This window comes from Cephus cinctus, unplaced genomic scaffold, assembly GCF_000341935.2.
Source record: "Cephus cinctus unplaced genomic scaffold, Ccin1 Ccin1_scaffold0153, whole genome shotgun sequence".
Taxonomy (NCBI): Eukaryota; Metazoa; Arthropoda; class Insecta; order Hymenoptera; family Cephidae; genus Cephus; species Cephus cinctus.
In genome coordinates this window covers 912,291-936,564 of record NW_014332881.1, presented here as the reverse complement: position 1 = coordinate 936,564, position 24,274 = coordinate 912,291, and the positions used below count along the sequence as shown (strand labels likewise).

The 24,274-nt window shown below is 41.5% G+C and overlaps 2 protein-coding genes and 2 long non-coding RNA genes across 4 annotated transcripts; 3 read left to right on the top strand and 1 right to left on the bottom strand.

Annotated features, from left to right (window-relative positions):
- The first annotated feature begins 1,708 nt into the window (after nucleotides 1-1,708).
- On the top strand, nucleotides 1,709-4,164 carry LOC112493751. The gene is made up of 3 exons (XR_003058424.1): nucleotides 1,709-1,883; nucleotides 1,995-2,393; nucleotides 2,472-4,164. It is a non-coding gene; the product is annotated as an uncharacterized LOC112493751 (long non-coding RNA).
- Nucleotides 4,165-10,528: 6,364 nt separating this feature from the next.
- On the top strand, nucleotides 10,529-14,082 carry LOC112493750. Its single transcript, XR_003058423.1, has 4 exons — nucleotides 10,529-10,637; nucleotides 13,108-13,238; nucleotides 13,441-13,632; nucleotides 13,708-14,082. It is a non-coding gene; the product is annotated as an uncharacterized LOC112493750 (long non-coding RNA).
- A 2,189-nt stretch (nucleotides 14,083-16,271) lies between these two features.
- Nucleotides 16,272-20,477, top strand: LOC107263293 (forkhead box protein F1; the record flags this gene model as incomplete). The annotated part of the gene is made up of 2 exons (XM_025080807.1): nucleotides 16,272-17,430; nucleotides 19,868-20,477. Coding segments are annotated over 2 exons (1,413 nt in total), but the record flags the coding sequence as incomplete, so codon positions are not given.
- A 1,281-nt stretch (nucleotides 20,478-21,758) lies between these two features.
- LOC112493763 lies at nucleotides 21,759-22,745 on the bottom strand. Its single transcript, XM_025080808.1, has 3 exons — nucleotides 22,638-22,745; nucleotides 22,034-22,190; nucleotides 21,759-21,938 (listed from the first exon to the last, which is right to left on the bottom strand). Exons 1-3 carry the CDS (start codon nucleotides 22,706-22,708, stop codon nucleotides 21,795-21,797), a joined length of 372 nt encoding a protein of 123 aa, XP_024936576.1. The 5' UTR covers nucleotides 22,709-22,745; the 3' UTR covers nucleotides 21,759-21,794.
- Nucleotides 22,746-24,274: the final 1,529 nt, after the last annotated feature.

Genomic DNA, 24,274 nt, shown 5'->3' with positions numbered 1-24,274 from the left:
GATCTAAATGGGTGCTGCTGCCTTCTAGGAAGTAAAAAAGCATTTCCTCTCCGGTCGACTCGGTAACGTTCTTCCTCCTGAGTACAGTTGCACTGTCTCTCCTCAGCAGACTTCACTTTTTATTCTTCCGCCTTTAAACATTCCCCTAGGAACTATCAGTTGCATTATCTTCTCTTCGTCTGGTGCATGCACCAGGACCATCGTGGTTAATGACTAAGCACTAGGGTGTACGACCCTATCAGTCTTGTTCTGGGTGCATAATTTGTTATGGCATCTTGTTGATCCTGGCAGGGATTTCTGTTGATGCAACTCAATGTCTCATGGCTGGGCTTCTTGACTATCAGGAATGCAATTGTACTCATTTCCAAGAACCACGAAGTGAATGCGAAGTTGCTAGCTACGTAGATGTTCAGACTTTCTAGAAATGAAGAAACTGGTTAAAGAATTATGAAGAAAAAAAAAATCTTCGAACAGTGCAAATTATCAACTACGTACAGTCGAATGATTTCGCACGGTGCTTGGGCCAGGTCAGTAATGTTGCTCTATACGTAAAGTGGTGGACGAGCGTGAGGCTCGTCCGGGTAATTAAGACAAAGATTTGTTTATAGTAGGTTAGAGCGAGCCGTTCCATCCACTTCCAACACATGAGCTCATGCCTTGAACAGTGTGCGGTCTTCGTGCTTGTACCAACGTGGAGGCATGTAAACGTTTATGACGTGCAGTGGGTGGTCGTTAAAAGTCCTGTAGGATGAGTTCAGCTACTGGACATATATGAAGCCGGATTCCATTGAGGGTACGTATGATTTTTTGTAAAGAATCACACCATATATCTTGTATGACGTATAACACTGAAATGAAACAGAATGATAAGGTGAGAGGATACGAAATGTTTAGAAAGATAAAAATTAGAAGAACAAAAGCGAAGAGAAGAAGGAAAGGACCAAGACACATAGGGCTCATCTTGCGACGTTCAAAGCGTTGGTAATGGGGCTTGAAAGCACGAGGGTTACTTGTCCTCTTCTTGCTTGGTGAATAAGAAAAAGGCCGGCCAGAGGGGAAAGAGAGAAAAAAGAATCAAGAGAAACTCAAGACACCCTCATTCGTCTTCAGAAGCGTTCAACCGTTTGATCGCAAATGGTTGAGGGATACTGTGGTGAGGATGCAGGAAATCGGCCGAAGCGAACGAGCTACATCTTCCTCAGGGAGCAGTAGGCCGACAAAACATTTGAGACTGAGTTAGATATAGAGTTTGTAATATCAAAACAGTTTAGAATCTGCTTGTACATATTCTACGTATAAGGAATATGGCTCTGCGTGTACGATGATAACTTCGAATCGTGCTTCTCGACTAACGGTTTGCTTGACCTGAAAAAATAAGCAGGGCTCTTGAGCTTTATTCTAAATTTAACGAAGATTAGGAAAGTCGTATTGGTAAGGGTGAGAGAGAGAGAGAGAGAGAGAGAGAGAGAGAGAGAGAGAGAGAGAGAGAAGGTATGTATACGTGAAGTTGATAGGATAGAGGTGGTGGAAAACTGAGAGAAAAATTGTGAGGGCGTTCTGTGCCTTTCCGCTCGTCGTTAGCACCCCCCCGACAATTTGCTTCGATGAGTAAAACAGACCTCTGAGAAGCATTAGCGCGAGAAACCACCCTCCAAGTTAACGTAACGCTCAACTACCCCCATGTAGGTGGACTGACTCTGAAGGACCGACTTTTGAAAGTCAGCCCTCGTTAAAGAGGGTAGACCTGTCGACGCCGATGGTATACGCCCTTCGAGACACGAAGATGTACTGCTTCTTTACGTGACATGGTGGACGTCCTGAGAGCTCACGTGATTGTCAGCTTCCTGACCGATCGGCATCTTAGAAAGGGATTCCAGGAAGAGGTAGGGATACAGTTTCAGATTTTTGATCGATTTGAAACACGCGTGACGAGGAATTCTTGAATTCGTACAAGGATCTATATAACATTGTAAACTACCCCTTTCATATTTTAGGACGCCTCCTCATTGCTCCCTTGGGTGCACCGTGATTCATACAGAAGAGATTTGATATAAAGAAGGAGAAGAAGCAATATTAAAAAAAGAAGACAAGGAACAAGAAAAAGGTACTAAAAGAGTAAGAATCCCAAGGGAGTTGCGTGCTCCTGAATGACGCAGCAACTCGCCAACCTTAAGAAGCCTCTAATACGCCTCTAAAAATGACCAGAGGGATTCTTTCGTTTCCATTGAGCGACGCCTCGAGTCACTCCGCGGTTCATTCATTCGTTGTGAGCTTCTCGTGGAACAGGCCGAAGTCCGACTCGAGTGGAGTGAAGAGGAGTGTGAAGTGGACCGGATGGAATTTCGTTTCTGACAGGCCGTCTCTGCTTTTCGTGACTCGCGATTGCGCAAAATGTACGCACGATACGATTTTCAACTGTTAGATACACCCTGTGGAGAAGCAGTCAAAGAATTTTTCTTTTTCCTCGGCAGAGAGAAAGGGATTCGATGATGTGGATGGAACTAGGAAGACGAGTGGATTATTAGGCAGAAGAAGAGGCAACTTCTGCAACAGTGATGACGGTGGTCCACCGTCGAGGATACCCGAAGTAATATGAGCAGAGTCTCGCAAAACATCGGCTGTCGCTCACAGCGTGAAACATCCTGCGGCTAAAACCCAGAACCCACTCGAGTAAACCAGGAATTCCTTCGAAGTTCCCAAATGCTCGGTTATATCCACACTCCTCATCAATATTTGGCCTCTTCGTGGATTCGAGTGCCACGTCATTTGAAGTTTTACCATCGCCGCCACAGACATGTCGATCCGGTTAGAAAGAAGTGTCTACTGTACTCGATGACTTTTCGAATTCAAGCCTCGGGAATCCTACCGAAGGGTCAGACAGCTTGGCACCTTCCAAGACATCGTAAGATCGGACAAGTGTGCTTTTACGAGTTAAAGTTAGACGAGTAGAAGAGAGAGAGAGAGAGAGAGATGAGCGACCGCCGATTTGCTAGCTATTTGTTTATCTTGATTTTATATAAACGCTAGAATAAAGTAGAGATAGCATAAATGAATGGACTATAGATGTAAGAATTGAAAGAGTTTGATAACGAAAGAAAGAGAAGAAAATAGTGAAAATTGAAGAGAAAAAAAAAGTGTTCCTCCGGGACAATTTAAACTCGTAACAAAAAGAAGAAGAAAAATATTTTAAAGTGGAAACTCAATTTTGACTCCAATCTTCTGCGCATGTGCATCCCGGAATTCATGGAAATCGCAATGACGACATAGAGTTGCACGCTGCGATGCTGTAGAATGGAAGAAAATAAATGGAGGAAAAGGAATAAGAGCTCGCAACAGACTCATGTTGATTTTGGCTCCTGGCCGCGTTTCGGTAGGACGGTTAGAAATATCGGGTGCTGAAATAATTTGACAAAACCGCGCAATTCTTCGGCGTTGCAACCGATCGGTCTTATCTTTTAAAAGTCCTTCGACTTCTTTCCCCCTGCCGTAGTATCCCAATTGGCTGACTTTCTCCTCGAGCAGAGTGCCGTTCACGATAGAGCCAGAATAGTCTGGGGAAAATCACCGATTTGACTCCACGAACAAACCAATAAATCTCACAGGTCGAAAGAGCAATATATCTACTCGTGAGAGAAGCAGAGTACGGGGGAGAGCGAGATAGATCCAGAAGAGGATACATATACAGTTAGATATAAGACTAACGTAAGAGGTAGAAAGAGGGAAAGAGAAACTCTAGGTGGGTGATATATTTTAAGCGCGAGCCGCGTGCGCCGTGTCGTCTCCTGCGGCACGCCCCAAAATTCAAGAAACGCCAAAAAATCTCACTTAAGCTCACCGTCTCTTTAACACGAGTCATACCGTACTCTAAAAATACACCGTTGTATCAAGCTATTTAGAAATTGCAGTGTATGGCATTGCGAGGTGTCCAATGTTTGTGATTTTATTTAATGAACTTTGATTGCTACCTGCCTATTGAAAATAATGTGTGCGTATAAGCTAAGAGATAAGTAGTAAGGATAAGGTGTGCATGTACATTGATGGTGATGGAGAATGAAAGGAAATAAAGAAAGAAAAAAACGCGGCTGGCAAGTAGCTCTCGTGGGACGTGGGAAAACGCGTAGGCGAGAGAGCGACTCGATGCCCAGGACTATTCACCTGTCAACTATCCCCTTATTCTCGAGGGTGGCGAGGTCACCGCCTCGCGTTGCTCGCCTACCAAAACATCTTCGACGTCGTTCTATTTGATTCTATTCTTCTGCGTGAAACAGCTTAATATAATCCTATTTAAAGAGGTGCCATTGTGCACGGCAGGAACGTGACCAATATTATTTACTCGTTTATTAGAAGTCGCTGACTATACCGGATTCCGAGGCCTGCGGTTACTGTCCCAGAAATTTGCATGTGGCACATTGTACCATCTTCAGCTGAAAAAAGAAATAAGTTATAATAGTAAATTGAAGAGTCACAAAAAATCTTACATAGATACATGTATTACCTTGGATAGGAAAACTTTGGCAAACTTATAAAGAATTCACCCTCGAATCAAGAATTTTATTGCTCCAATGAACCGTGAATTGTCCTATCGTAAATCTTGCATGAGTTTCATCCCTCAGGTTTGAGATAAGAGTAGAAAGATACCTGAAGGTATGTAGCTACTTAACGAGTCGATTGATAAAGAATCGTCTTCAATGGGGATTTTGGTATCGGTCCGAATTTACACTTCATGGGTAAGGCCAGCTTTGCTGTGTTAGATGGGCCAACATAAGCAAACCACTTGAAGCAAGACACATGTGGCCAACAATGGTCCAGGAGGGTACATGTGTAGCGTAAGATAAGGACCGGAAGCGGATGCCGGGATATAAAGACAAAGGTCCCAAGACGCGGCTTACGACCGAGGAACAAAGGCCCGATAATTTCTCGTCCTTTACTTCGGCAGACCACAGCTTCTCCTTGTTCTTTCACGTTTCTTCTTTCTTCCTATTCTCTCACTATTTTCTTGTTTTACATTTTTTCACGCCATTTCTGTTCATCGATGTAAAAGGAAAATCGACCCCGTCCATCGTATATCGAACGATCGGTGGCGTAGCCACCTAGCGGAAGTTCAAGGAAACGTATACTGAATAAATACTCCTTACGTAACCCACTATACTATACTATGTCACTCAAGATCTAAAGCAGGAAAAGGATGGACCACCTTCTTACTAAGGCACTCTTCTAGAAAACATGTCAGTACTTGATCAGGCAGTTCTAACCAAGTCTGAGAATCTGACAGGGTCTGGATCCCTATACCCCACTGAGATCTAGAGTTACATTGGTCATCGGAGCCGAGTACATGCGTAGGTGTATAAAGATACCATTGTGCTATCGTTACGATCACTTGGTGCAAGATCAGCCAAAGTCAGTCTGGATTTTCTAGAATTTCCTTCTTAGTTCGACCATGTACCAACTGCCTTAAATACTACAATAGTAAAATATCTATACCAGTACAGGCGTTATAGTTACTTCCTGAAGGAAAGCGTGCCCGTTCCTTGTGAACGGCTCATTATCGGCTTCCAGGATTTAAGCTAGGACTTTTAGTCCCAGGATGGATTAAGTGCTGACGGTCAGGACCGTGAAAATAAGGTGACTCGGTGAGCATCCCCATGGCTCGTTTAAGAGATTAACACCAGAGGTGGCATCGTGTCAAAACATGGGACAGTCCTGGCTGACAGTGGCTTGACTTTCGCAAAAGAATGGCGACGGTTGAAGTGAATATCACGAAGGAGAATGAAAGATGGCGGGGCTCGACCTGTATGAAACGGTAGCTAAAAAGATGTATATTCAACGTAACATGTAATTACGTAGGCGTGTCCATTTAATGGAAACGTGTAGGAGCTGCGAGGACATGATGGCGTCGCGCATGGCCGGCACTCCATTGACTACAAAGCCTTCCTCGAATATTTTTATACGCTCTCCTTTCCCTTCTGAATGTACTCCACCCATGAACTTGCTACCTTTATGTACCATATATATACATATATACTCGTTCAGCTCTCTACACAAGTTCTGTCAGCCCTGTCAGGCTACCGAGTACATATAGTTATACACGCGTGTAGTCAGGCAACTGACAGCTCTATCAACTTCTTTCTGACTCTTGTACGTGCTAGTATCTATAGATATATATCGCTACATAGAGATATGTACTCATGTATGCCATAATCATTACTCTCGTTAGTGTCAAACCAATCAAACCGCCATATTTCTCACTTGTTACCTAAACAAGCATATCCACATCGAGATATCAGCTAGTATTGCTTTTTAAGGTTTGAATTTCGCGCTATATAAGGATTTACCATCTGGGAGTGAAAGTATAAGTACCAGTAGGGAAACGCAAAAGAAGGAAGTAGAATTTTGGCTTTCGTCACGCCGTTAATTAGTCGAACCGAGACTCAGCAGGGGTTGGTCACTGCTACGACGACTTATACCGACCCTCCCTTATTTTTCAAGAGTGCCACGCTGTCTGCCACGAACATTTTTACAGAGACATTGCTACCGTGTGCCACAGACTCTTTTCACGCTGGTCATAGTATAGGCATTTCTCTGTACTCTACTTCCGTGTGTATCCAGTACACGTATTGATACAGACACCGGTGCATGTATATATGTATCGATGTGTTAGAGTCCTCCCTAACCTAAAACAGCACTGTTTTCTCAGCTACGGGCTCCGATATTAGCGGCTTTCTGTTTTTCTAAGCAGCGGGCTACTTCCTTATTACCCTTGTGGAGACACTTTTGGTGCCACGCTGTCTGGGAGAATTGAATTCTGCTTGGCTATTAGACTTCTTCCATGAAGTCTCAAGATCCACAGGGATCCTTACGTTAGTAACTATCAGAAATATTCACATATTGATAATTTGTTGAAAACCTGTGGGTCATAAATAAATAATATTATGTAATAATTAATAACGCAAAAAGCACTACCGAAGAAGAAGGGCTCGATTAGTTCACCAGTACGGATAAAAAGTATGAGAAGGTTGCTCGAGGAGTGTATAAAAGAAGATATCAAGGTAAGGGTAAGTTTCTTTGTTTTGTATAAAAACAGCCGTGGGATGACGAACCATAGCATCAAACCAAATTTAATTGAGTACGGACTTACGTGCTTGGATCCTAAGTAGATACGCTCTTGAATATGGCAACCATTGATTATCTTTTCGTTCCGATACTTATCTTAATTTAAGAATAAAAAACGCTGAACAAATCAATAAAGTTCCCCTTCCGATTATCATCAAGTCATTATCGTCAGCACGTTCCATATTGCTATATCTATCCAGGAATTCGCATGGGACAGATGGATCTAAGGTATTAGAATATTAAGACATAAATCAACTGGTAATTAGAATTAGCGACGACTTCTCGCTAAACGGTCGCTTACATTTATCCGTTCGCGCGTCTTTGATGAGTTTTCCCAAGAACGAGTCACGGGTTGCATTCGGGTATTCGGCATTCGCCAAGGTTTACGCATATCCGTTGTCGCTCCCCTTTGATGTCACTATCGACTCTCTGGCTGCGCTTCGACGACCCTCGCTTCCCTCCACTCTTCCTTCCTCCCTTTCACACCGCTCTGAAACGCCGCACTTCCTCTACTATGAGTGCAAAAGCTCACGCCTGCAGTTCCTGCTGCAGTACTGCAAAAGAACTCAAGATCACTCAACGTCAATCCAAAGTCTACATGCAGCAACGGACTTCAAGAGTAATTTAGAGCAATATACTAAATTCTAATACAGTTTATGTATTCTTCTCTTTCCTTACCCCTTTTCCATTTAACTCTCATTGACCCATCTACTTTTTCTTAGTATCTCTCTCTCTCTCTCTCTTTCTCTCTCCTTTCCTCTAGCAAGGATTTCCTGGTATATCGGATTAACTGGTGGCGCCATTCGGTTGGGATTTAATCTTCAAGGATTTCACCAGGTTAATCTAGGAAAGGTAGAATTAGCAAGTCGTAGCCGTTGACATTTTCTCACCTAGTGACCACTGTGCACTTCTTGACGTTTCCAATCTTATATCCGAGCTGTGAAGGTTCACGCACGTAAGGATGGAAGTACGTACAACCAGGTCTTCGGAGGGACTCGGGAAAAAATTCTGCATGCGTTTTAAGTCCTTCCAGATGTCGGTGACTGTTGAAGATGCGCTGTCCGTTCAGGTAAGTCGGTACTAAGCCGAAACAAATGTGCTTCCAGTAGAATGTTGTGGTCTGATGATTAAGAAAAATTACAATAAGTATTATTCTTTGTTAAATAACCCACTTAACTCGTAAAGTATTCTGTACCTTCAACATACTGACACTCTCGTCACACATTGCCGCGAAGAAATATAAAATCAACTCACGCAGTCCGCTTCTAATAATCTGAAGTGTTCGTGTACAAATCTCGAGGGTTTTTGTAAAGTATCTATAAACTCATTTGACGGGTAGAAAGCGATGCCATCCATTTACAAAGAACGTGTCCTGTATACGCATAAATTTTCGATTTTACTGCCAGCTATGTTAATTGTGCCGACATTTTAAGCACTTGATTATTTTTCGTCGATCATTATTTCACTAAGAGAATCACCTTGCCGACAGGCGATGGTTCTCTTCTTTAAAAGGGTCTGTAAGTTTTAGGGTCTCTGGCTCTTTTGCTCATAACAGTGAAAGTACTCTGGCACCAGGAAAAGGTGTATATTTTTCGAGATCTTGATCTCAATAAGGATAATTATCTTGAGTTTCTTTGAAAAATATAAAAACGCAACGTGCACGACCGATGGCCGACACAGATGTGCGCTCAGTGGAAAACAAGTGGAACGTGCTGATATCAAGCTACCTGTTATACCATGGCTATACAGGGAAGCCAATATTGATTCAGAAAATATACGAAATCTGCAGGCGTATAGGTCGGGACAAGGGAGTGAAACAATGTTTTTATTTAGTCTAGGATAAAGCGTTTAAGTATCCAGCAAAGAGAGCCAAGTCTCGCCGTATAGCTTCTTGGACTTGTACAACTGGACATGATATACATAATATAACACAGGGATGGAGTTTGTACAACGACAATGTGTGGTTTACTATGTAAACTAAAAAAGATGACAATCCAATCAAGATTTTATAGTTGTGATCTTTCAATACCTAATGTAATTATTTCTTGTAAATAATAGTTCAATAAATACCGATTGAATAATCGCATTATAAGGAAAAGTATTGTTCTACTTAACAAGTGTTTTTTATTGCGGTTCAGCGGCGATATAACCCAAGGCATTTCTTTGAGTCCATAAAAACTTTTAATATTTCAAACGATTTATCTATATGGATAATTTTCATTAAAAAAAAATATATTTTTATCCATCAGCTACGTTCAGGCATATTCATATTATAAGAGCTGATAAAATATTCTATATTATTTATTTTTAATTCTTCCAAAAAAAATACCAATCTGCATATTTCGTCTTAATTTTATTTTATGATAAAAACTGATAACAAAAAGAAAACTGATACCAATATTCTGTTTGCTAGCGGCCTCGGTTGGCTTTTCTCACGAAACGTAACGAAGAGCCAGTAGGTAAATCTCAGACGTCGGTAAGGAAGTCTCGGGACCCTACGGAGAGTAACTTAGCGACTGAGTCCTTAATTTTTGTAACTGTAGCAGTGCACTATTTTATCTGAAATAGTTCATAAAAAATATTACCGACTTCCATTCAATTATCTACACACGATACAACCATATGATGTCAAGATATATTGACATTTCATAGTTCAGTTTCTGATCCCTTGGGTCTTATTCAATTTTGCCATACGAGATAATGAACAAATTGGTTTCAATTCTGAATAACAAATGCACGCGATCGTATCATGATTTCATTAATAAAATAAAATGTTGTAATCCACCGTGACACATGATTCCTGATCTATCCTAGGTTTACGTGTGATAGAACACGTTGCTTTGCCATAAAATGAGAGATGAAACGCAAAGATAAACCGTGGACGCCACACTGTATATTTTCGCACAAGCGTGTAGACCTGATCTCAGATAATCGACCACTTGCTACTATACGACTGTAAATCTGTGAATTTGTCCGTGTAAACATCAAAAGCATAAAAAGAATTAAGACCACACGCAATTCCATACATTCAATGCTAATACTGACAATTCTGTAGAAACAACTAACAACAATGAAATCTTTAGGCTACGCATTCAACAGTACAAATATCGAAAATTTTGTCTTGAATTCTACTAACCTCGTTCTTCGCAAATCATCTTTATCGTCCTTGCAAAATGATGTGTATGATTTCCATGTCAATTCTATGTATCGCATCCTTAAGTATTATATCTCAAAGGATGAGAATTCCCTGCTATCAACTTCCCTTTGGACAGTCCAAGCAGATGGTTCGCGTCCGAAGTCTCGTAACGATACTTCGTCTTGTAAACAATGGCACAATGGGGAACGTATTGTCCGCTAGATAGCACTGATGCGACGTCGTTACAGTGTGGCGTCGAGGACGATATATATTCGTCGATCGTTCCAGAGGAAAGAGTTAAGATTTATAACTTCCGGTCTGCTACACCAGCTTCGTGGAAGATGGCTCCTGCTACGGTCGGAATATGATCCGGAGGATACCAGTGAAAATCGTAAGCTAACATTAAACTACCCTCCGAACAACTTTTCAAAAGTAACACCTCTAGGAAGATACGAGTTGCACTACTGACTACTGACGAAATTTCTGATGCAATTCGTTCTGACGTCTGGGAGAGTTTTTATTTTTCATTGTTATTCGTTAAACTTATTAGACAACATTACGTGTCCTATACTGGTAAATGATAACAGTGCACAGAAGCTCACGGGTAGCATTCTATTCCGGTAGTCCGAAGCTTCTAACAAACGGTCGTTAATGCTTAACGACGCCGTTAAGTTGATCTGGCAAGATGGCCGCAGCTGCCCTCATCTACGGTTCATGACGTTCCAGTTCGGAACGAAGCTGCCAATATCTCGTGAAATGCCTCGTCACTTCGCCGATTGTTTGATTCACTATAACAATATCATGGGTATGTTCTTTCTGACTACGTTTATGATATCAGTAAATATATTTACTATTTTAATTGCATATTACGTGCATGCAACCATTCATTTAAATTTATGTACTTGCAAGAAAGTTTCAAAAAGAAAGATCTCTGTACGAAATAGTATGCGAATTTGTGGAAAATTCCTGCATGGAAAGACACGACGGAGAAAAAATCCATTATGCGATATCGAATGGAAAAAATAGGAATAGAGTAACCAATGGTAGTGACGAAACCGCAAGGAGTTTATAAAAGTGTAGAAACGCACTAGCAAGCTGAATAGACCGAACGATACAGACGAACAGCTACACCTAAACGGCTAAACCAAACGGAAACGTAGTAAGCTAAGGTCGGTGGGAATGGTTTAAACATTGCGGTCCTGCTAAGTAAATTGTTTGGCTCCTCTATACTCGTCGCATTCGTATAAAATTACGATGAAGCAGGCATAGCAGTGAATGAGGTCGATGCGTTCGCAACCCTTCAAAGTGGCATAAGACTAAGTACCAACAATTATTCAGGTAAACGTATTTCTACGTAAACCATCATAAACTGGGTCAACTCCACTGTAAAGTAATACCATCAAATATCGGTACTCCTGGATTTCCTAATATTTACAAAGCAGAGAGATCAGAGTAAGTATGGTATCTAGTAGGGTTGTCCCTATCGTTTTCCCGAATTTACGTTCCCGGATCGTAGTTTTCTTTAAAATTTACATTCTCGCATGACTAACTTTACACGCATTTGGGAAGACGCATTTTCGAGTCCATAATCGAAAATCTGATTTTTCAGAGAAATGACAATTCGAGAATATGAATTTGAGGGAAAATTATAGGGCCCCGCTAGTAGTCATACAGTAGGTTATTTCTCTCAATATGTAAATTTAATTGCAAAGATTCCAGTTGCATGACATCGTTTCTACTCGAGGAACTCTTTCAGTGCAACCCCCTGCGGTAGTCAAAATCCAAACACTAAAACACCGGATTAAGTAGGGTACACCCGGTGCGTAAACAACGTGCTCGACGGGGGTCGCTGTTTGGAAGTCGAAATCTTCTCTCCTGACTTCTGTACCACTCTGTATGCAGGATCAAGTGTTATGGCATCAGCATTTGTCTACGGGAGTTGCATAGAGCTTTTGACTTTGGCTAATCTCAAAATTAGATAGTCTTTAAAATCTTCAATGTGACAGAATCAAATAGATTAAGAAATGGAAATCGCGCAATGGTACTTTTCAGTAGAAATAGGTGTTCATTCGAGGAACTTGCGAGCTTTCGAAATAGCCGCATGAGCGGATAAACAGGTCTTATTTTGAGAGCGGGTTCGGATCCGTTCACTGGTTGGCTCATTCGCTACGGCCGACATCTTGCGCAAAAGAAACACTGTCCAGACGTGTTCCTACATGCGTATGGACGCGGACAGCCAGGAATTGGGAGAATCGATGGCAGGAAGGAGCGTGTGATTCAAGAAATTCGTAGGAGGCCTTGTTTTACAATCCATAGAAAGATATTTTAGATACTGGAGCAAGCTCAGAGATTCAAGAAAACATATGAGTTTCTCTTTTGATATCTGTAATAAAAGATTATTTACTAAAGTTGTCTGAGAGATGAATCATCATAAAAGACAAAATTCTGATTGGTCGTTTCATCAAATTGCGCTGTCTGAAACGATGAAAGAAGTTTGACACATTCAATGTCTAGGATAACGATCGTGAAGCTTTTGTTTTGACTGGCCTTAAACGGTGTTCAAGGAAAACACTCTGACCATTTTCTCTGGTTCGTACCTACTTCCTTTGGAATAAGCCGTATTCGCTTCAAAACATTCCTAAACGGTGTTTTCACCAAACAATCGGCACTTTAGAAAGAGACTCGTATACTGTGGTATACGCACGTGGTCACCATTCCGCGTAGCACACTTTAGCTACTCCCCGATTGTCTCGTCTTCTCCCTCGGGACACTTTGAAATCCAATCCCCAGGAGTTAGCAACCTATAGGCACTCTTCAGGGCGGATCTTACCTGGTAACCTTTTTTCTACCTGTGCTTACAGAATCACGCCTGCCATTCATGAGACTCAACCCTGATGGTCCTGATTTCTGAACTCCTCCTCACCAAGAGTAAATATCTCTACAGGTATCCCATTCACGTGCATCGGTTTTCCTTCAGGATGTACGGACGTAGGTATGTAACATGCGTACGACAGCGGTATAAAATTACGGTATCGTGTAAACAGAGCATCTTGTCGGCGCGTGTGATGGCCGCCTGGGTGGCCGCCGTTCGCAGCGCAGCTTCACGTGCTTCCCAGAGGCACACAGCTTCAACTCTATCTTACTGGCTTGCGGTAGTCTTCTTGGCTTCTTGAACTTCCTTTATACCTTTTTAGATTTCATCCTGTAATTCAAATGGGTTGTGGACTACTCAATGTTACCAAAAATTGTGCACCGGGTACTTAACCCTCCTGGCGTCTGCATGAGCAGGGACAAGTTTGGGTTTTCATTTGACGAAGGATCCTGAAAAACCTCTGGTTCCGGTCTGCGGTTTTCAGGAAGACACGTGTAGCTTTTCGGGTGGTCCAGTAAGAGCTTTCTTTTTGAAGGGTTACTTATTTCAGGGTTCATCGTCTTTATAGTAAACTAATTTTTGGTTTTAGTGGTTCCTAGATTGGTCCTCGGATTCTGCCAAGATTAAAAAGGAGATTGACTAACTGGACATCATCATCTTTTCTGAGGAACATTACCCAAAGCTCAAAATAGGCTGCCAGCTATCTTCTTAGTCCTGATCCCTTCGTATTTTGGGATTGGTCCAGATACTTGAGGTTGTCGCACGAAACGTCACGAGAGCTCAGAAACTCTCGAGGCTGAGGAGGTAATGGTAAACAGCAGCCCTAATTTCTTTATCTCTGAAGGGTGGCCCCGATTTCGAGCCTCCACTTTCAACCCTTAAACTACGAGAGCTCCTACTGAGACTGTGTCCTCAATAAATTAACATGAGTGTCTCGTCCTGGGTAACCTATGACCACCATACGTGTAGATTCTTCCAAAAGAAAGTGTAGGTTCGTATGGCAATCATCCTCAAGGATATCCTTCCACTAACACCAGTCTCTGACTAGCAAATTGTTTCTTATGTCAGGACAGTCAAAATGTCAAGAAGGACAGGAGAAAATAGGAGAAAAGGAAGAAAGCTGAATCCTGCAGGCTACCAATGTGGACTCGTGAGGATCTGCTTGAGGAAGACACAGGCAAGATGGCCGTGTCGCGTCTCTTTCGTCACGTCGTTCGCTCCAAGGCAAACAAACTTCTTGAGAATTCATGGTCCCAAGAGGCAAGACTCGAGCCCCCACGGTCACCCCGTTGGGAAAGATGGTGACATTAAATTATCTACTTTTTTATAGATAAGGGTGTGCTTAGCAAAGGACAAAGCTTTGATTCCCTTGGAAGAATTTATAATTAATCAGCGTAATTTGATAACGATACTGTTATGCTAATGAGCTTAAAGAATATCGGACGATGACAGTGTGATTATTCTTTAGGAGTATCGACACATGATATCAGATCACGTACTAGAAGGAGTAAACATTTGAGCTGATAGATTCTTCTGCAGACTTGACGATGAACGAGTTCCAAACACAGGGATTGTCTTTTACAAATAATCAGACTCTAAATAAGGGCTTACAATTCAGAATATCTTATTTAGCATAATGGATATAACTTTTGATAACCTTCGCTCTTTAATATATTAAAATATTTTGTCGAGTCTATTTTATTCACTTTTGGGAGGAGCTTGTACCACGGACTCGTCTAAGATGATTCATTTTTAAGGGATGCTGAAAGAAAGGAAAAGGGTTGCGGATATGAAATAGACCCGTATTCTCCCCAGAAGGAGGTACCCTCGTAGGCGGAGCTCAACCCAAAGATCTCGTTGGCTCCATCCTGGACCAATCTCTCTTCAGGTTCTCTCCCTCGTGACTAATCTTAGCACCGATACTCAAGCCTATACCGATGCTCTTCATATTTTTCAATATATTGGTTACAATACCGTGCCTCGTAAGTACCTGCCCATAGGGCTCTTTAAATTGTCCAAAGTTTTTTGACACCCTATATGTAGCTGCCTTTGTCATATTACAATAGAAGACCTTCCGTTTCAACCTTACAGTTACGAGTCTGATTGTTTCATTGATCTGTACTGTACTATCTGCTTCTTCATAATTTGACTTCATTTTCAGAAAGAAACATTAATTGCTTTATCGATAAATTGGATGGTATTTGGATCCGTACACGTCAAAAACGTATTGTGCTACAATTAATATACAATGGAGGACAGTGCAATTCAGTAGATCGAGAGAGGTATAGCGCGATACATCGGTGTGAGATTAAAGGGGTCTCCGGATGGCTGTATATCGACTCGAAGCTCCTCCCATACGAGGTTCTAGAGTTCCATGATAGGGTAAAGCGCTCCGCCTCGCCACCACCTACGTCCACACACGGAGAGAGCATCGCGGAGTTAAGCTAAACTTTAGTAAAGCTGAAACACTTACGAGGCAGCCAGTCGCCTCTACGAACCCCGTCGCGTCGAACTTAAATAATTAACCCGAAGAAGATAGTGCAAACAATTTATCCAGTCGGTATATAAATAATTATAAACCATTGTCCGATTGTGCTTACAGTTTCAAATAAATGTTTGCCGCGCCGTAAATATTTCATGAGCATTTCGAGCTCCGTTATAGCTGAGCTATCGATCTCGTAATATTTAAAATCCGCGATATTCGAAGTTCTATTTTGTCTCTTGTTATAACATTCTGATGTAAAGAATAGCAGTTATTTTTATTTACAATTTTGTCAAAGTGTATCAATTTGGAACAGTGATAGAATCTAATAATGCTCTTGAATCGGTTATAAAAATTATCATTTGGAATACTCGTGTCAGCCAGTGAACATTTATTAATAAATATAACAAAGACCGGATACTAGCTTCAAGATTTTACTTCACGGTAGCTCGGTGATCATGAAGAACGAGGTGGAGGTGACGGCCAGTTTACAAATGCAGGAACAACAGCAACAACAGCCGCCGCCTCCTCCCTCAGGGCCGTCGCACCTACTTCCTCATTCTCATCAACATCCTCATTCTCATTCAACATCCGGAAGAAACAGCTCGGGTACCGGTGGTGGTGGTGGTGGCGGTGGGGGTGGTGGTGGTGGTGGTGGTGGTGGTGGTGGTAGTAGTAGTGGTGGTGGTGGAAATACAAGTGTAATCTCTTCAATACCACAGTCTCAAACTTTGGATCCACTAATGGTCAATTCCACCAGTGAAACTCCAAGGAAACCTGGTGCGCGACGTCAGGAAAAACCACCGTATTCGTACATCGCTCTAATCGTAATGGCGATTCAGTCTAGTCCCGGAAAGCGTTTAACACTCTCAGAAATTTACACGTTCCTCCAGCAGAGGTTCCCTTTCTTCAGAGGTGCTTATCAGGGTTGGAAGAATTCCGTAAGACACAACCTGAGCCTGAACGAGTGTTTTATTAAGCTTCCAAAAGGTCTGGGAAGACCTGGCAAAGGACATTATTGGACAATTGATCCAGCAAGTGAATTTATGTTTGAAGAAGGTAGCTTCCGCAGAAGACCTAGAGGATTTAGAAGAAAATGCCAAGCCTTGAAGCCTCAGTACTCTCAGTACTTCACCAGCGCTACACCGGTCGGTGTTGGCGTCGGGGTAGGAGTAGGCGTACAAGGTCCAGGATATGAAAATCTTGGTGGAGGTGTTGAGTATGCTAATGGGTATCAGAATCAGTATCAAAATTATCAGGATTACGCTATGTATGGTCCTAGTACGGGAATGACTGCGGATTGGGGATATGCTGAAACGCCATACAAAGCTCCATCAATTGCTGAAGTGACCTATAAGACTACTGAAGTCACTTATAAGACCGGAGAGAGTTCGCTATACCGTAACGGAGAAGTGCCACCAGCTTACAAAGCTGCCGGAGAGATCACGTTCAAGAATGAACCACCCTACAGAAACCCTGGTGAAACCTCGGTACCCTCATACAGAGTATCTGAAGGATTTCAGCCTTCCACCAAGGATCATCATCCAGGAATCAGCTACAAGCCTGAAAACGATCATGAGCCCATGATGAACAGCTATAAGGGAACTGGTTCGAATCCTCCAACACCGGTCAGTTCAACCCAACAGGATTATTACACGGGTTATGGTCTCCCTGCACCCGGAAACAACAATGGGAATGTTGTCAATGCCAATGCAAATGTTCAGCAAGCTAACAACATGCAGGGAATGCAATCGCAACCAGGTTCAGCCAGTCCAATAGGAAACATGAACTCGCCTCATAGTGGCTGCCATACACCAGTAACAGATCATGGTAAGTTTGTCATTTGTAAAATTTCACAGAGAACCACCTGTTGGCAAGCGGTTTTAAGTACCCATCTCCTTGAATATCCAACCTGGTGAACGGAAGAGATGTATATCATATAGGGCAGCAGGTTATCCCAAGGGAAAACTCGAAAAAAAATATGTTGAAAGGGTAGCGGTGGGTGGGCGTACACGACGCCTTGGAAAACGTGTTGACGTACAGGCTCAGAGACCTAGAAGGTCCACGAGACCTATAAGGACTCGTGACTGCACGAAGGGGCCATCTGGAAAATCAGAGACAGTTTACGAGCTTTTGGGCGCCGGTCCATGTAATACGAAACTGTCGACGACTTTTCTTCTTTATTTTTTTCAAAATTGTTTCCAACCCTATTCGTCAATATCGATTCACGTGCTAGCCAGCTGCGAAGATCTTGATACCTGCACCAGGTATACCATCATCCTTAATAAGTCTATATCTAACACTATAAATTACTCATCCTGTGTTTCCTTCGCAGATCATTTCTCCTGACCTTTCTCTAACATCTTCATCGTCTCGCAAGATGTCCAAACTTCCTGATCAAGAGCCTTAAACGATTTACTCGTTATCGCCTGCACTTAATGCTTTGGAAAGTCACGCGTCTGAGACCCGAACGCTTCCGTAGGTGCATTCAGGCAGTAGTTAAGACAGAATACCAAGTCACAGGCAGATGACAGGGCCTATTAGTCGAGGTGACACGACTGTCACGCCCAAGCCAGTCGTGAGGTCGTAAGTCGTAACTTAACACGTGTACCAGACCGTCCCGTACGACTACATACGTCCCATCCCATCCGCGTGAGATTAATTTAGCGTGAAGAACTGGAACGGGGCCTTTTAAAACGTTACAGAGCTATTAAACCGTTGTTACGCACGGAGTCACCCTCGTGATCTACGGGACGACCACGAATACACCCACGAAAGATCCCTTAACCTTTGAATTTTTCGCTCTCTAACGTATCATCAGCTAGATATGGACTGACCAAGGAAAATTTTACATGTGCATCAAAATCACGGTAATAATAATTAGCGGGTTAGGGTACCGATAACGAATCTGTTAAGACACCAGTGTAGAGAATACATCACTTTCTTTCCGACTTCTGTACTAAGTGCGATCTCAAACCGTTTATCGCCCAAATATTTACGAGCGTGATAAACATGATGTTCTTTAATCTACTACACCGAACGGAGAGTCGTAAAGGTTTCTTGGCTATTCATAAATTTTCAAAGAATTTTACGGTCCCGGTATACCAGACCGACAGGAACCTGTACCAGGTATCCTAGATCTATATTATATCGAGTAGATGATCAATGCTGAAGAATTGTTTAATTCTTGAGATTAATTATCCTCATTCAATAATCCTATTATGCTGCATGAATCAGAGGAATCCTTCAGCCGCCTTTTATATCATCACTGTACTCTCTTTATTCTTCGTTCTTCTTGGTTTCGAGGGGCGGTGTATTTCTGGCACGATGCCTCTGTAATACTGCGTGATCCCGATTCGTATTCGTGCAGAACCAGCGGTTCCATGGTTCCTACGGTGCCCATATTCTGCTTCTGAACCATGCGGCGCACACGTCCCGTTAAAAGTCGAGCTGCCGCGCGCGCCGTATTCGTATTAGTCTTACGGCCTTTGAGTCCGTGAGAGATTTTGACTGGCAGCCTTACCCGGACCACACACGTCGTCTTCCTCGTGTATCACGACGGCTTTCAGTTAACTTCAGCATCGGCTCGTCTTGCTTCAGCTTGATCGTGCTTGCAGTGAAGCTGGTAGCATCACGAGTCAGACATAAGGTCGTCCCTCATAGATTTTACTAGGCACGAGATACCTTTAGAATTTGTCACGTAGAATCTTTTGATATATTTATTTAATTAAATTTATCGAAAACTGACGAAGACAATTGACGAATCAAACAGCGATTAATAAGTAATTAATGTCGAAAGCATAAATTTACTGTGCTTGTGAATAATGAAGTTTGCCAGACCCTCTTATCTGTCGATCGTCGCTATATATCTTTGTAATCCTAAATATCGTTATAAATTATGCTGGTATCGATAACCAAAAACTAAATAGAATTTAAGCAAGCTTATAGAGACTCTTTTGAGGTATGACGTACATACATGTAGTGTAGGAAGTAAGAAGACTAGTTCTATCTAAGTGGAAAATGGGAGGATAAAGAGGAAAGAAAGAACTAGAGTGAAGTACGCACTTAAAAGAGCAACTACTTGAGAGCTGCCGGAGGTTTCGGATTTATCGTACCTACAAGGACTGATTCTTATCGCGAGACTTTTTTTCCACTTGTGCGCTTTTTTTTTCTTGATTTGTGTGGTCCCGCGAAAGAATCATTGCTTATGTACATAACAACAACATTACACTTATGAGTAAGAGATTGACTATCACTTTGATTGCAGGTATGAGAATGCAGTGTTCGAGTTCGAATTCAAATAGTTCCGGCGGTGGACTCGTCGAACGGAAATCATCTTACCTGAGCCATCCTCCAGCTTCCGTGGCGTTAAGCTCTCTAAGCTCTCTGAGCTCAATAAGCTTAAGCAATCTGGGTGGTTTAAGTATACCCAGTATACCGTGCACTGTACCATCGAATGTTCACACTTCGACGTCACCACCTACAACAATGTTCTACGATCAGATCAAGTACACCATGTGATTGGAATTGAGAAAAGGAAAAAAAAATCATTCGCAATTATACCACCTAAATGAGTATATCAATACAGGCCGAATCTTACGATAAAGAATCGTGGAAGGAAACTAGAGGGAAGAGAAAATAAAAAGGAGAATCAAAAATACGTACTAGAAATTTGTACGATAGTCTTAATGAGTTAGGATAGTATGTCTATCCTATAAACGTCCTATTTATATTTATGAACGAGTACTAATTAATGTCGTTAGTAATTTAAGCGTAGTCATTAGGCAAGTCTGTAGAATTAAATATCGTTTGCTAAGAAAGTTTCGTCTTTATCCTATATTCAGTTATTTTAATTTTTCCTATAATCGCGACAACTCTTATCCCGAGCACCACTGAGATGTTTTAACCGCATTGTTGTAGATATGATTTAAAGGTCTTTGGACGACGTGACATTTTGAACAAGTGCCACGTAAGATTTATGAACGTTCGTCATTTATTCATCATAATTACGTAGTCAAATTGCTACGTCAGAATGCGACTTGCGGTAATAATATCGCCATTACGTGAGGAAACCAGTTCATACTTATCAACTGTTGGGAAATTACGCAAACATTGTCAGACAATGCGGAGTCCTGATATCCTCCTTGCGGGAGATGACGATTCCTCGATATTTCTGTAAACAAATATCTTAAACGTTCTTATGTATTTCGTTTTCTAACGTATTTTGGTATCGCCGGGCGACATATTGCTAGCAGATTTTGAGCGTTGAGTAACAAAAGGAAATATTTGTCTCTAGATTACAATACCCTGTCGTAAAAAAATGCTTTGTCCAAAAAAAGATGCACCAGGTCTACGGGTTTCCTTGCATGTACTACGCACATGTGCACAAGGAACAATAACGGCGATAATCTTGACTCAACTCATTCTACGTAATTTACGTAACCACAAAAATTCTGTCATCGCTCGGTTAGGGGCTCGTTCGATTGATTCATCCGCCAAAATAAAGAGTGACAGAATTGGATCGTACCACAATCTCTAATCTTTTATCGTGGTTAGGATGTAGCGTCCATCGGGAAATTCCTATAGAATCATCAACCCGGAGGATTCCCAGATTTCTAATATTCTATATTTTCTCCTCAGCATCCGTATCCTGATAAACAAATAATTATGTTCCGATTATTTGTACGACTTATATCAATTCAGTCCATTACCTTCGTTGCAAATAGTTCTGAATGAGTGTGAGGAGACTTGAGACCAGTCCACGAATCGGCGAACGACTGTTTATAATAAATTCAACCATCTACGATCCATCCCGGAACGGCTGAGCGCATGTGGTGTCGGCTTATATGAAACAGATTCATAACGGACATTAATTTCACATTAATTTCTTTTTTACTGATTCTCTGTTACAGCGCAGACATTACCCTTGTGAGATACTTGCACTATATATGGAGATCTCTTTAGTACATTATTATACTATATACACCTGATATTTGCAAGTACCTCCACATGTGACTTTCATTGATTTGCATATTCAACTTTTATGAAATTATGGTGTCCTCCTGCTCGAATGGAATTTCTATTATAGATATATGTACATTCAGTACAGCGAGTGCATCATTCCTTCTGGACTTGAAATTGGAATGCTGCTTAGAGTCTCCAGCCATGACTGCATCCACGACGTGTAAGCCGAGTCACTCAACGACTATGTTGACAGCTCTCTCACTGTCTTCGTACCATCTTCCATGAGGTCTTCGTGCGAGAACGCAATTTCTTACTATCCACTCGCTATTAGGTACCTTCATGAATTTATCTTGAATGTCCATTCCTGTTTTTAGCTTTAGAACGTTCCAAAAATTTTATTCTTATATATACCTATTAGTACAACATATGCATATAGTATAGAGTATACGGATGCTGGATAACAACTTACAGCTTGAATACCATTTTCTGGATTGTGACATGGACAGTTGTGTATTAAATTCCAAAAGTCAAGAAGGAAATCGTTCGTCCTAATACAGGAGTTTCCCCAGGGGCTGATTAATCCTTTGGTATCCTTAGAAATGGCTGACTCGAAAATAGCTGCACATCTAGAGAAACAAGAAGACTGCATTATCTCAAGATTCGGAAGAGACAGTGATGTAGAATAGTTAAAAGAAGGAGAGATGGAATGATTAAGGGTGAGCTTGAGGAAGAAGGAGGGAGGGAGAAAAAGATAGAAGGCGGAAAGAAGAAGAGAGAGAGTAGAGAGCTGCGGACCTGGAAGGAAGGGGTTCGCTCTAAAATAATAAACTACCCGAAGCAAAGCTAGACGAAGCGAGTCTAAACGGCCTGCGACTTACACTGCGCAGCCTCCGTCTTCGAAAATGTCAAAATTCAAAGGCTCTGGAAACTGATGCTTTTTCTTACCGACAAGAAAAATTCTCTACGTCTTCCATCTTCCCAGTCGTGATTGCTTAAAAGAGAACGAGTGGATTCGCGGATTTTTGAGGCACAAGAATAAATAATCATACCAAGTGGGTAATCGACACACCTACCTCGCGAAAATTCCACGAAAATTTTCAAAAGTATTTTCAGACTCCTTGAGCTTTTTCGGTATCCGTCGCATACTATTCTCTGTGAATCGGTGACTTGACTCGTGGCGCTTAGTTATTTCTGCCCTAAAGAAACTCACAGGATGAGGGAAGGAAGGATAACGTGAGGCTGAATATGGTCCCGTGCTTATTTGCCTGTCTTTTTTACTTATTTATGCTAGACGTTTTACTAAGGGGGTTTACACAGGGAATATAATGTATCAGACAATGCTGAATCAAAGGCGTATAATATAGGTTGTATATAGTCTTGTGTATTTCAAGTGAAACATATGAGGGCGAAACACTCACACAATACAAGATTTTGAGAACAATCAGAGTGTCTCTTGAAACTTTGCTGTGTATTTAGGTTACGTTTCTATTCATCAGTGAGCCATCTGGATATGCATGATGAATGAATATGAATATTTGCTATTCTTGGAAGAAGTAAAAACGTTTAGCAAATACTGTACTACATATATTCGATAGATTTTTGATCGTTCACGCGGCTGCACAGTATACATGCTGTCGATTAAAGCAAAATAACTAATGAAAAATAGCTTGAGTCTGTGCAGATTGAGTTTGATATACTGCTGTAAACTTTTTTCGAATCGTTACGGTGATGTAGGGTTAGGTCGTAATGTAAAGACGAGATAAATTCAACTGCATTCGATCATTCGATACTGAAGCCAAATCTCGACGAACCATGTTCGAGAATTTAATGTCTCAGGAATATTTGATAGCTGTCAAATTTCTATACTCCCATAATGTATATACATACATACATTATGTAAACTATATCAAGCCATGGAATTGAACGACCTAGGAATCTTGTACGTACATACATAACTAGTCCGGCAGACAGTATGGCTCGACGATGTCTGCCACGTATAACCACTCAACAGTGTGTATCATTAAAAAGCTTCTCTACTATTGTATATTATTCCCCTCCCGTAGTAAACAGGCTCTCATTAAACATTTACAAAATGCCCATTTTAACTTCAAGGAACTTCATACTACGTCTCGAATAAGAGCGCCTTAGCTAAATGGGATGGAAGATGAAAGAAATTGTCTTCTACGTAGAATGAATCATAGGAGTTACGTACCGACTGTATATAAGGAAACGACATTAAGAACAAAAACTGTTGTACGGACTTTCGATAAAGAAATGCTAGGCTAATATGGCTGCCGTCTGAGTCGGTAATTCTTGGTTCGTTTCATACTCGGTCGACTCTACAGATTTTACATGTACAGTCTACGCTTACATTTCTTCTAAGGATTATGATACTAGAATTAGAAAATGGTCCATTTATTGTTCTCAAAAGTGATCTCTTACAGTGTACCTTCGCCATTTTGCATCGGCACAGCGTTTCGGATGTTATATGAAAGAATAGTATTATCTGTCATGTAGGATTATTTATGGAGTTTTGTAATTTTATATCGAATTGTACGAATGTGTAACGCATGCGCTTGGATCTGATTCTGTTCATCAGAATTGAACAATTTATTTTACGTCACGGTACGTCACGTTCGCCGACGGGCGGCCAGCACCCGGTTTATTTATTGGAGTATTTGATTAAACGTTTAACACACGTTAACTCGTC